This window comes from Typopeltis vanoorti, chromosome 6 (assembly GCF_054136105.1).
Source record: "Typopeltis vanoorti isolate ZY-2024b chromosome 6, IOZ_Tvanoo_1.0, whole genome shotgun sequence".
Classification (NCBI taxonomy): Eukaryota; Metazoa; Arthropoda; class Arachnida; order Uropygi; family Thelyphonidae; genus Typopeltis; species Typopeltis vanoorti.
Genome location: NC_143554.1, coordinates 65,803,180 through 65,816,638, shown reverse-complemented (window position 1 = coordinate 65,816,638; position 13,459 = coordinate 65,803,180). Strand labels below are relative to the sequence as shown.

At 36.0% G+C, this 13,459-nt stretch overlaps 1 protein-coding gene across 1 annotated transcript in view; it reads left to right on the top strand.

Moving 5' to 3' along the window:
• Window positions 1–13,459, top strand: part of Nipped-A (Transcription-associated protein Nipped-A) — a 936,100-nt gene that overhangs the window by 702,135 nt on the left and 220,506 nt on the right. The window contains exon 48 of the mRNA XM_090393977.1: window positions 955–1,355. Within this exon, the coding sequence (XP_090250103.1) occupies window positions 955–1,355 (401 nt within the window). The remainder of the gene's footprint in view (window positions 1–954; window positions 1,356–13,459) is intronic.

Here is a 13,459-nt window from a genome sequence, read left to right as displayed (position 1 = left end):
TAAGTTATTAAATTATTATTACAACCTATAAACCCAGTGTTAGTTATTTTTTATTACATTAGTTTTTTGGTTGAAAAAAATCAACATATTTGTACATATATTTTATACTATTCACTAATTTATCTCCTTATAACTATTTATTTGTTTATTTATTAACCTATCATAACCTGTGTCTTGGCACAGTATGACCATTATTGTCCTTTTGCCATAATAAAACCCCAAATCAATCAGTCAATCAACTATAATTGAGTATCAATGATAAAGTGATACTCAATTGCCAAAGTATGTTAACGAAAACAACGCAATCCTAAATGATTACAGTTAGTGCACTATAAGGTCATACTCCTGCACATTTATAACAGTCTCTGTCAGAATGGTATCTATACTACATATTTTATTTAAGAATAAAATATCTATTTATAATGGATACTTTCTGTTTTTAATTATTGGGTTAGCAGTTTATAAGCAGTCTTGAAACCCATTATTTTAGCCATTCATTGCTTTAACCACTGTGTTGTCACTGGCATCTTTGTACATTGTTAGTAAATTTTGTGTTTTTGTATCAGTTTTCCTGTTTGTAACTGGTGAAACTTTTTAAAGTTGTATAATGAATACATCTTTCTCCCCTTACTTGATCACACAAAAATGGCTGCCGTTGGTTTTCTTGAAAAAGTTCTATGATATTCCCATCATAATCATAGGTTGTGAACCCAAATCCACAATATAAAACCATTGTTCCAGATATGTCCCAACACTTTCTGTGTAGTTTTCACATGCATGAAATTAAATTAATTGAAGGAAAAATATATTCTAGAATACATTTCATAATTAGTACGTTATTCTAAATATGTAATAGCTTAAAATTTTTGTTTGATACTGTATGAATCGAAGATTCCAAAGTTAGAATGATATTTCTGTTATAAGACAAAGGAGTTTTTTTTATTCTTTTTTCAGTATTTGGGAAAGTCACATAATCATGCACACAGAGCTACTTTACTTTTGGAACAGCTGTTCTTTGAAAAGGGTGTTGGTCCACAGTTAAAGTCAAGAGCTGCAGTAGCTGCTGAATGCTATGAGTTTGAACCAGTAACATCTCCTCAGAATGAAACTTCAGATGCTCTTTCAGAAATGTACTCTTTCCTAAAAGAAGATGATATGTGGGCAGGATTATGGCAAAAAAGAGCTAAATCTAATGAAACAAATATAGCCATTGCATATGAACAGCAGGGTTTTTTTGAACAGGCTCAAGGAGCTTATGAACTGGCCATGAGTAAAGCTAGACAAGATCACAATACTGCTCCTGCATCTCCTGCTGTGCACAGCGAATATAAATTATGGGAAGACCATTGGATCAGGTAATTTTCTATATATATATTTTTTTTTTTTTTTTAAAGTAAATTTTGAATTCTTTCTAACAGTGGAACATTCAATGGTATGAAAACTTCATTAAAATTTTGCTCAGTTATAGTGCAAATAATTCTTCCACAAAATTTCAGATGTTAATAGCAGCTATAAGTATCAAAAAAAAAAAAAAAAAAAGAAAAGAAAAAGTAAAATTTTGTTGGCAACATGCACATGGATTCAGCAGATCTAGTGTGCTACATGAAGTGTGTTGGGGGGGGGGGGGGGGAATAGCCTGGAAACAAATGCCTATTACATTTTTAGCAGTGGTGCTTACTACAAAAAAAAAATTGCATTAATTACATTTGATAACAAATACAGGACAACTAGGAACATGTGTGAGTAATTACAAAAATACTTTCCTAAAAATAAAAAATTTAATTAAAAAATGGACATACAAATGCTAAACTTACAGCAATTTTTCATATTCTGGAAATGGTTGTTTCTGCACCATTTGCTGCTCAGCACCAATCAGAATGATATTCAACTTCCTGCCATATATTTATGCACAGTGGTAATGAATGATCAATTTTGGCAAACATTTCCATATGCAAGCTTTCGTTTGCTCTCTTTTGGATAAGATAAGGAATATAATTTCTTGTGAAGTATAATTTACTTTCCTTTTTCAGAAAATGGCAGTTTACTCTCAATTTAGCAAAAACCATTATAATAAACTGTTGAAAAGTCTACTGTAACAAAGAACGTATTCCTGTGATCCCTCAGCATTTACTATATCGGTAGTCAACTGTATTCTTAATCTGGAGTATGCTGTAATCAATTTCTGCCATTAAGTCAGCTCTCACTTTCTTCATAGATTGAACTCCCACAGATGAGACTTCAATAAAGGTTGAAACCATGTTCAGTAGTGACTCTTCACATAATACATGGCATTATAAATGCCTAAGAAGCATGTGCATTACAGAATACATACCAGAGCAACTTGGCATGAAATTGTTTGCTTCTGTATACAAGTTGTCAGGTCATGAAGATTAAAGATAATTCGCATGCAAACCTTTGCTCTTACTTAGATGAAATAAGGATAAAAAGAAGAATTTATTGCCAAGTATTTACTTTCTTTCCCAGTGAAAAAACTTGATACTTGCTATAATATTAACAAATAGTAAACCTCATCTTTCACAGATCTGAGATAGTGTAGCATATAAAATATTTTTCTGATTGAATTGCCTTTTTAATGTTTGCTGCACTCCAATGGCAAAAGTCAAAATTATTTCTTACATGTACAGAATAAAACTCTTTGAATTACTCTACAGATGTGTAGGTTTGTACTCAAATCATTTGTCGTCATTCTGCTTATACGCATGCTGGCCACTGAACTAGAAACTTTTATTTAATACTCTGTTGGACTTCCTTTAGTCTGCATTACAGCACATGTAGTTTAGCATAGATTCCACAAGGTGTTGGATTGTATCTATGTCTACAACATACCAATCGCTCAGCAGATAGTCCTTTAACTTGCTTCAATTTGATGGAAGAGGACTTTGCTCCTGGATCTGTTTTTCTAACATGTCCCATATATTCTCAATATGGTTCAGATCCGGGCTTTGTGGTGGCCAGAGAAGTTGCTGGAAGCGTCATGCTTGCTGAACTACTATCGAACAATTCTTGCACGACAGACAGTAGCATTGTTGTCCATGAAACAACTATCACCTGCTGGATAAACAGTCAACAGTGCAGAATGGACTTGTTTGGCAACAATGTTCATTTATTCCTTGGAGGATACCTAACCTTCCAGAATGTCAGAGGACCTGTTCTGTACCAATAGAACATACCCTACACCAAGACACCACCTCCAGAACCGTGAGTTGTGTTTATATGGCAAGCTGGGTTCATTGCTTCATGAGAGGGCCCTGCCAAACTCTCTGCCTATGGTCAGTATAGAACAAGGTGTACCGTAACTCGTTGAACCACATGAATTTTTTTTCCAGTCTTCAAGTGTCTAATCACAGAGTTCCTGACACTATTGTAGACGAATTTTCTGATTCTTTGTAGAAATCAGTGGTTTTCATATAGGCATACAACTGGCAATACTGATCCACTTCAATTCTCTGCGCATAGTTCGGTGAGATAGGGGTCAGGAACAGCCTTCATTAAATTCTTCGGTCATTTGCTGCACAAGATGTTCTGTTTGTCTGTACAAGTCTTCAAACATTCTCAATCTCATTCTTGACAGATGGTCTTAGGACCACAGTTATGCTTTTCAGACAAACAATGAGAGTTATTTTTTTTTACTGATTAAACACCTGGGATAACTCGCATTTGAGAAATCAGTCAGCTCTGCTGTTTTCAAAATCATGTCTCCAGCCAGACAGGCAACCATGATAAGCCCTTTATCAAACTTCAAAAGATGCTTTGTTTTTTCCTATTGTGACCAATGGTATTGACAGCTCTAGGCAACAGGGGACACATTCCATTCCAACAGAACAGGCACCACCTCCACAACTTTGAGTGTGTTTACAAGGCAAGCTGAGTTCGTTCCTTCATGGTACTCTCTGCCACCCATTGACACAGAACAAGGTGCACTGTGACTCATCAGAGCATGACTTTTCTCCAGTCAGGCAACTATTTAAGAATGCTTAATAGCAGCATTATTTATTGAATAGTTGCCTAGAACATGTGATGATGCATGTGACCAAGCAATTTGCTCATACGTTCTCTAAGTGACATTTATGTACATCTGCATAAAGGTTCTAATCCAGTGGCCAGTAATTTTTCTTGTTTACAGCCTGTATCTGTGTATCATACCTTATTCATTTTATACATTGTTCTGTTTTGTTTAAATTCTCCATTACTACTACTAGGTAAAGTAAAGCAGCAACAAAAATTAATTTTGTATCATGCTTCACAACTGAAGGTACAAGTCACTTACTTTCCTGTATCTTTTAATTTAAGTGTGGTGATGCACCAATATCCTTAGCATCCACACAGAGCACATAAGACTGCCATCACCATTAGACTACAACACCAAAGTTCACTGTCAATGAAAATTAACACTTCAGATTTTTTTTTTTTTTTTTTTTTTTTTTTTTTTTTTTTTTTTTTTTTTTTTTTAACATAAACCAAAATTTTGAAATTATTTATTTTTTCTTTTTTTTTTAAACAGAAACCAAAGGTTTGAAATGAAGTTTCCACTAGACAACATTAAAGATGCCTTCTTGAAATATTCCACACACACACACTGTATATACAATGATCTTTGATTATATGGTCACATGATGAAACCGAACATCACTATATGGTGTATAATTAAGATGCTGGTCCAGAACTCAGTTCATGTGCTTATCTGTTCAAGGAATGATTAACAATAGGACTGATTATTTGAGGGTCGGATAATTGAGAGTTCACTGTATATAAAATTTTATTGGATTCAGAAGAGGAAAAACGACCAAGATGCTGACCAAAATCACAGTAGATTGATAATATCATCAGATTCACATTGGAAAGGAGATCCATGGACAGATAGTTTTAGAGTAATCTTGGAAAGGCCTTCATCCAGAAGTGAATTAGTCAAAAAACACTAAATCAGCTGTATACAAGAAAGTGTTAAAACTAGTTTTAACTTATGGATCTGAGAGCTGGGTTAGAAATAAAGCACTAGAAACATAAACTTCAGACCACAGATATGAGAGTCCTGCAAAAGATTAGAAGACTAAACAGATTGCATCAATGGTAGTATCATATTAAAAACAAGGCTATTAGGAATGAACTTGACATTGTTAGCATTCAGGAAAGTGTTAGCAGAGCTAATCTCAGGTGGTATATGGCCATCTAAATAGAATGGGAGAGGAAAGATTAGCTAAACAACTGTTCATTGCCAAGATGGCAGGAAAAAGACCGAGAGGAAGACCATCATCATCATCAAATTCCTACCATGTACCCTCAAGGGGTGTACAGGATATGATAGTACTACATGAAAAAAATTACGTCATTACTAACTTCCTATCTACAATTTTCCCCCAAATCAGTCTGTTAATACTTGTCAAGACTCCAACATTATCAGATCTTATATTTCTATCATCTAAGGCACTTTCAGCATCAATCCACCTATATCTTGGTCTACCTCTGGGTCGTTTTCCTGGCAGAGAACACTTGTTTTGCTAATCTTTCCTTGCCCATTCTGTTTAAGTGACCATACCACCTGAGATTAACTCTGCTAACTCATTCCTGGATGCTGAAAATGTCAAGTTCTTTCCTAATATCCTTGTTTTTAATATGATATTGCCATTGATGCCATCTGTTCATGCCTCTAATCTTTCTCAGGACTCTCATATCTGTGGTCTTTGGTCAAGTGTTTTACTTCTAACCCAGCTCTCAGATCCATAAGTTAAAACTGGTTTGAACACCGTCTTGTATACAGCTAATTTAGTGTTCCGACTAATTTCTCTCTTATTCCATATGAATTTATTCAATTGACTTCCAAACATACCAGAGGGGGTAATGTACATCCTTGTCTCACACCAGATTTAACATTAAACCATCTTCCTGTACTTCCTTCAATTCTAACTGCTGACTTACATCTCAAATAAAGACAAAGTATTGCTTGATATAATGTCCCATTGACACCACATACCTGTAGCGTATTGAATAGCTTCTCTCTTGGCACCTTGTCATATGCCTTTTCCAAATCGACAAAACTTAAATACAGATCTCTGTTATATTTCCATGATTTCTCCACTATTTGTTGTAAAGTGAAGATCTGATCCTGACATCCTCTATTTGGCCTGAATCCAGTTTGTTCTTCACCAAACTTTTCTTCCACAATTCTTCTCAACCGTTTCTCAAGTATACTTGCATAAAGCTTACCAGGAACACTCAATAGGGAAATACCTCTGTAATTCTCGGATTCAGTTTTATTTCCCTTTTTATATATGGGTACTATGAGAGCTCTACTCCAATCATCGGATATTCGTCCCTCTGTCCAGCACTTCTGAACTATGCAGTGCAGCCACTGTAAGACTTTTATACCACCATACTTCAGCATTACTGGTCAAATATCATCTAATGCCTGCTATCTTTCCACATTTCAAGCCTTTGATGCCTTTTTCTACTTCAAGTATGGATATGTATTCCTGACTATATGCCTGTTGAGTGTTTTTTTTTTTTTTACCACTGTGCTATCACTGCTTGTTTCATTTAGGAATTTTTCGAAGTAATTACTTTATACTTCAAGGATATCTTTTTCTCCCATTTTCATGTCATCTTTATCATCTCTAACTCCTTTTATTGCAGTCTTTCCTCCATTTCAAAGCTTCTTCAACAACCTCAAGAATATCTTGCTGCCTTCTTGATATTTATTTTCTATGTTCTTGTCAAAGTCCTCCCATGACTTTTGTTTAGCTAGTTTTACACGGTGTTTCAATTTCTTACATTTATCTCTGTATTCTCTAAAAGCACAAGCTGACTTATTTGCCAGGAACTGTTGATATGCTTTCTTCTTTTCCTTCACTGCCTCTTTAACTTCCTGTGTCCACCAGGGAGTTCTGATTTTTTTATCCTTGCAGACAGCCTCACCACATGCTTTTCTGGCTGAATCAATCAATGTTTTCTTCAAGGCTTGCCACTGAATCTCCAGGGTTTGGAGATTCAGTGTTGATAGTACAGATCTTTGATGATGTTGAGTTGGGGGTGTGTTTTCAGATTTGTTCCAGTAGCTGTCTTTTTGCTGTTGCCCTGGTTCCCTGGCAAAAACAACGCGGGTCTTGTTTAACTGGGCAACGCCCCAGCAGCATGAAATTTTGTCATGTTGTACCATCATTTATATTTTGGTTTATGCCAATAAGAATACAATTTTGTCGTCTAAATCCCAAATTGCCAGCCCATCCTCGTCGTTCATTATCCAGGTAGATACCCAACAGGGTGCACCACGAGAAGGTCAGGATTGTACATTAGGTCAGAAGCCCTGGTCGATTCTCTGCATTGCTTTAAAGGCTATGTGGAGGTCTCCTCTAAGTTATACAGCTTTGACCCTTAAGCACCCTATATATATATATATATATATATATATATATATATATCTTCTCTAACTTACAGGCTGTTGGTTTGAATCTATCCCACCCTGTGTGTAGGTGTTTTTGACTTTCTTTAGCTAATAGAAGAATTTAATCACCTGGTGCAAAGTACACATGGTGATTAAATTTTATCTAAATTCATCATGCTGAATACATAATATAACCTGACAAAGTTGCATGTTTGGTCTCTAGATTAAGGTCCCAGATTATCCAATTTTTAGTATATACACTGGTGCTGATGTACCAGTGAGTTCAAAAATTTAAAATAAATTTAAAAGCTCTAGTATGTAAGATTGACGTAACACACACACATGCACACACATATATATATATATATATATATATATGTATATAGAGAGAGAGATTAATTTAACCCATTGTTTCCCAGAAGGTATTCTTTGGAACACCATGGATTCTGTAACAATGTTCATACTTAATAAAGAACCAAAAATTAATAAATCTGTTCAATTTCTTTACTTTTTTTTGTATCAACCATTTTCATAGATATGATACATAACATCATTTCATACAGTGAGAATCTATATTCTCTATATCTAGTAGTGGATAGATCGTCCTTGAGTCACATTCGTTTCATATTATCACGTGATAATGCATTTGATAATAATTTAGTACAATGTGCTATGTATATTAAAACAATTTTAATATGGTTAGGACATAACAAGCATGCAAGGATGTCTACATAAGAACAGAGATCTTCAAGTTGTCCATCTTGCAATAAAAGAAACAAAGATGTAGAGTTTGTTGTCTTGGTGAGTATGTTGGGACCTCATTGGGACCTCATATTTTAGGCATTGGTGAGACCTGGCTATAGAGGCAGGCATACTAACTGGTATAGAGCATAAAGGGTACAGTGTTTTTAGAAAGGATAGACAGGATAGGAGAGGATGAAGTGTGCTGCTAATGATATTGGATCATTTGAATCCATTTAGAATTGAGACCTATGACTGCAGTTGTAGTAAAGTTTTCCTCACAGCAGTGAGTTTGAACCTATCTAGTTTTGAGGTGGCATCAGACAAGGTCAGATATCTTGCAAGTGTTGTTACAGACCTAGTGGATCAATTGCTAGTTGTGAAAATTATTGTTTACAAAATAATTAAGATGGTGGGTGTAAAATGAGTAATCACACTTGGGGACTTCAATTCTCCAAATATTAATTGGGTTGCAGTGAAATTTTAGGAGAAAAAAGAAACTGAATTTATTGAGCTGTTGCCATACAACTTCCTCAAGCAGCATGTGATGAGGAACTCGAAGTTAAAGAGTGTTAGATCTGATTATAGTGTCAGAGATGGTTTCAGTTAAAGGCTATTCTGCCTCTGATTGGTGACAACGATCATACAGGACTGATTTGGGAAGTTGCTAAGTTTATGAATTTTCTTCCATCTAGAAAAGATTACATGCTGAACTACAAAACAGGAAATAATGACCAACTGAGTATGCTGGGTTGTGTTATGGTATTGGTTGTTGGATGAGAAGGATATTGACAATGTACAGGAACGTCTAAAAATACGTAAATGATCCAATATTGAGATGTGTTCCTAAATTCGTAAGAAAAAAATATGATGTGGAAGGAATACCATGTACATAAGGATGATGTCAGTTATGATAATTATAAGCAGCATGACAGAAAAGTCACAACTGTTGTACAGAAATCTAAGTCTGAGTATGAAAAGAAACTAGCTCTGCAAGTTAAAAACAACCCAAAAGAATTCTCATTATGTTGCAAGTAGAAGAAAGAATAAATATAAAATAATAACTGTGTTGAATGCAGGTGACAGATGCAGAAGAGATTGTTCAGTAATGAGTACCCATTTTGCTAAAAGCTATTGACTTGGTGTATGCAACATTGAGTTTGCTACTATTTTTTCAATGGTTGAAGAAAAATAGGTGTATGAGGAGGAGGTGGGGGGGGGGGGGAGGTACTAGCACTGTTGCACAAACTGAATAAGAATTAGGCAATAGGGGACTGATGGGATATCAGCATGGATGCTAAAAGAGTGTTCAGCTGAAGTGGCTACTTCTTTGACTTGGCTATATAATTTGAGTCTCAGAACAGGGAAGATTCCACAGAAGCCGAAAAAATGCATGGTAATCCCGTTGCATAAAGGTGGTGCAATGACTAATGTATCAACCTATCAGTATCTCTGGAGTGGTGGTGAAGATTTTGGAAAAGTTAGTTATGAGTCGCATTCTGAAATAGGTTGAGAGAATCTCTACTCTGCAATGAACAGTGTGGGTTATATTAACAATATTATAGAATGTGAGTATCTTGCGTCACATTCCATAATATTGTTATCATTTATAGTAAATTTAGTTGCATCTGAAGTATCTTCAGGACTGAGGCAACTCACTTGTCTTAGTATCTCCCATAATGCAAAGCAAATCTCCTTCCTGACATGTATAATGCTATGCATTAAGGGAAGGATACCCAGACAGGTTTAGACCTTTATTGAGGTCTCATCAGTGGGAGCCAGACCCAGAGGTGGTGACACTAAAGTGGAAGTAATGGAAAAGTCATATCTACCTATACGAGTTGCCAAAAGGTGTCTCACCGTATTATTAAATTACTCTGGATAAGAGAAAGATGTTGGAAGTTTTTTCCCACTTCTCTCTCTGTTGTATCCCAAATGTGTTCTATGGGGTTGAGATCTGGTGAGCATGCTGAGCACTCAATTTCATTATTTTTTCAGTCTTTAGAAGTATCTCCACTGCTCGTGTACAATGTGGTGTGGCACTGTCATCCATAAAAATGAATTCTTCACCTATTGTGCCATGAAACAATTGAACATGATGTTGAAGAACTTCATTGCATTGCAATATTGTTCACCTGTCACAGTCCCTTTTTTCCAGCACTTGTAGCTCAGTACATCCACTAAGCAAAATGCCTCCCCACACCATGATCCCAGTACCACCATATCTATCCCTCTCAAGAACATTTTTGCAATCTTAAGCAGTGCCACTTTCATGCTAGACCAAGTGTTATCTGGAATCGGAAGAAAGACTAAAATGACTCTCATCTATAAAAAGTACATTAGCCCATTGGTGTCTTGTTCAATGGGCCAACATCACTGAAAATATGCTATGACAAGTAGGCATATAAACCCAAACGCCTGTAGTCTGTGTCCCTTTATCCACAACTCATTGTAGACATCTTGCCACAGTTTATTAAAGCACTATTAATAGAGCATCTGTCTTTTAAGGCACTTCTTACTGCATCAATTTAACTACATCTTGGTTGCTTAAGGGTCAAAGCTGTATAACTGAGAGGAGACCTCCACATAGCTTTTAAAGGAATGCAGAGAACCGACCAGGGCTTCTGACCTAATGTCCAATCCTCACCTTCTCGTGGTGCACCCTGTTGGGTATCTACCTTGATTCTGAACGAACGAGGGTGGGCTGGCAATTTGGTATTTAGCTGACCAAATTGTATTCTTATTGGTTAAACCAATAAGAAACCAAAATAAAAAATGATGGTACAACATGACAAAATTTCATGTCAGCTGGGGCATCGGCCAGTTAAACAAGGCCCCCGTTGTTTTCGCCAGGGAACCAGGGCAAACAGCGAAAAGTCAGCTACTGGAACAAATCTGAAAACAAACCCCAACTCAACATCACCAGAGTTAAAGATCAGTACTATCAACATAAGAAGACTGAATGGCAAAGAAATGGAGCTAGCTGAGGAATTAGATAAGTACCAGATTGACATAATAGGGATGACTGAAACAAAAAAGACCAAAACTGGTGAGATCTTTCTGAGCAATAAATACAAAATGTTATATTCAGGCAATGACAATCAAGGAAAAGGAGTAGTAATAGTATTCAATGCTAAATACGAGGCTAATCTTCTTGAATGGCAGGCAGTATCAAGAAGAGTGATGTGGGCAAATCAGAATGGGGAATTGGACAATGAGACTTATTTGTGCCAATGGTCCCACAGAAGGTTCTACTAAGGCAGAAGTGGAGGAATTTTTTGAGGCTTTAGAGAAAGCAACTGACACAATGAAAAAGGAAAAATTGGTCCTTGTTGGGGATCTAAATAGCAGAGTAGGAAATGATTGCCAGACATACAAAAATATTTTGGGAAACTTTGGAGAAAAGAGCAAAGCTAATAACAATGGCAATTAATTATCTGTTGGATTTCTGCTCAGGACATGGACTGGTTATTACTAACACCATGTTCCAACATAAAAATGTGCACAAATTCACATGGAGAGAAGAGGCAAGGAATAAGAAAAGTCTCATTGACTATGTTATTGTTGATAGTGATGTTTTCTCCACGTCTCGAACACCAGAGTGTACAGAGGATTTGAAATTGGAAGTGATCACTATTTAGTCTTGAGCAGGATAAAATTGAATTTCATATTGAAGAGAATAACATGTAAGAAAGTTTTTAAAGCGGATAAAAGTTGAGCAGCTCTCAGATGTGCTCTGTAGACTAAAATACACAAAGATTATTGAAGAAAAAATGAAAGAATTTGAGAACAGGAATCAAACCTTGGAGATTCAGTGGCAAACTCTGAAGAAAACATTGATTTGATTCTGCCAGAGAGGCATGTGGTGAGATTGTGTGCAAGGATAAAAAAATCAGAACTCCCTGGTGGACACAGGAAGTTAAAGAGGCAGTGAAGGAAAAGAAGAAAGCATATCAAAAGTTCTTGTCAAATAAGCCAGCTTGTGCTCTTAGCGAATACAGAGACAAATGCAAGAATGCTAAACACTGTGTAAAACTAGCTAAACAAAAGTCATGAGAGGACTATAGAAAATAAATATCAAGAAGGTGGCAAAATATTCTGGAGGTTGTTGAAGAAGCTTAGGAATGGAGGAAAGAGTGCTGTAAAAGGAGTTAGAAATGATAAAGGTGATATGAAAACAGGAGAAAAAGATATCCTTGAAGTATGGAGTAATTACTTTGAAAAACTGCTAAATGAAACAAGCAGTGATGACAGCACAGTGATAAAAAACACTGACTAGGCATGCAGTGAGGAATACATATCCATACTTGAAGTAGAAAAAGCCATCAAAGGCTTGAAATGTGGAAAGGCAGAAGGAGTAGATGATATTCGACCAGAAATGCTGAAGTATGGTGGTATAAGAGTCTTACAGTGGCTACACTGCATAGTTCGGAAGCCTAGACAGAGGGACGAATTCCTGATGATTAGAGTAGAGCTCTTCTCATAGTATCCATATATAAAAAGGGAAATAAAACTGAATGTGAGAATTACAGAGGTATTTCTCTACTGAGTGTTCTTGGCAAGATCTATGCAAGTATACTTGAGAAACGATTGAGAAGAATTGTGGAAGAAAAGCTTGGTGAAGAACAAGCTGGATTCAGGCCAAATAGAGGCTGTCAGGATCAGATCTTCACTTTACGACAAGTAGTCGAGAAAGCATGGGAATATAACAGAGATCTGTGTTTAAGTTTTGTCGATTTGGAAAAGGCATATGACAAGGTGCCAAGAGAGAAGCTATTCAATACGTTACAGTTATGTGGTGTCAATGGGGCATTATATCAATCAGTACGTAGTCTTTATTTGAGTGGTAAGTCAGCAGTTAGAATTGAAGGAAGTACAGGAAGATGGTTTAATGTTAAATCTGGTGTGAGACAAGGATGTACATTATCCCCTCTGTTATTCATTATCTATATGGATCACATTATGAAGGAAAGTGGTATTAAACATGATATCAAAATTGGAGATGTTAATGTCAGCTTTTTGCTTTATGCGGATGATGTTATACTTCTAAATAAATCCGCTACAAGTCTGCAAGATTCTCTGACTAAATTGAATAGCTGTTGTAATAGATATGGTATGAAGGTCAGCAATAAAAAGAGAAAGACGATGAAAATAGGCAGAATCATTGAAAATGTCAACTGTGTTGTGAATGGAGAACCTGTGGAACAAGTGAAACATTTCAGCTACTTAGGCACGACTTTTGGTAGATTAAAGATGCTAAATGAAATATAGAAATAGACAATAGAATCAGCAAAGCTGGCATGGTAGGAAGTCAATTGAATA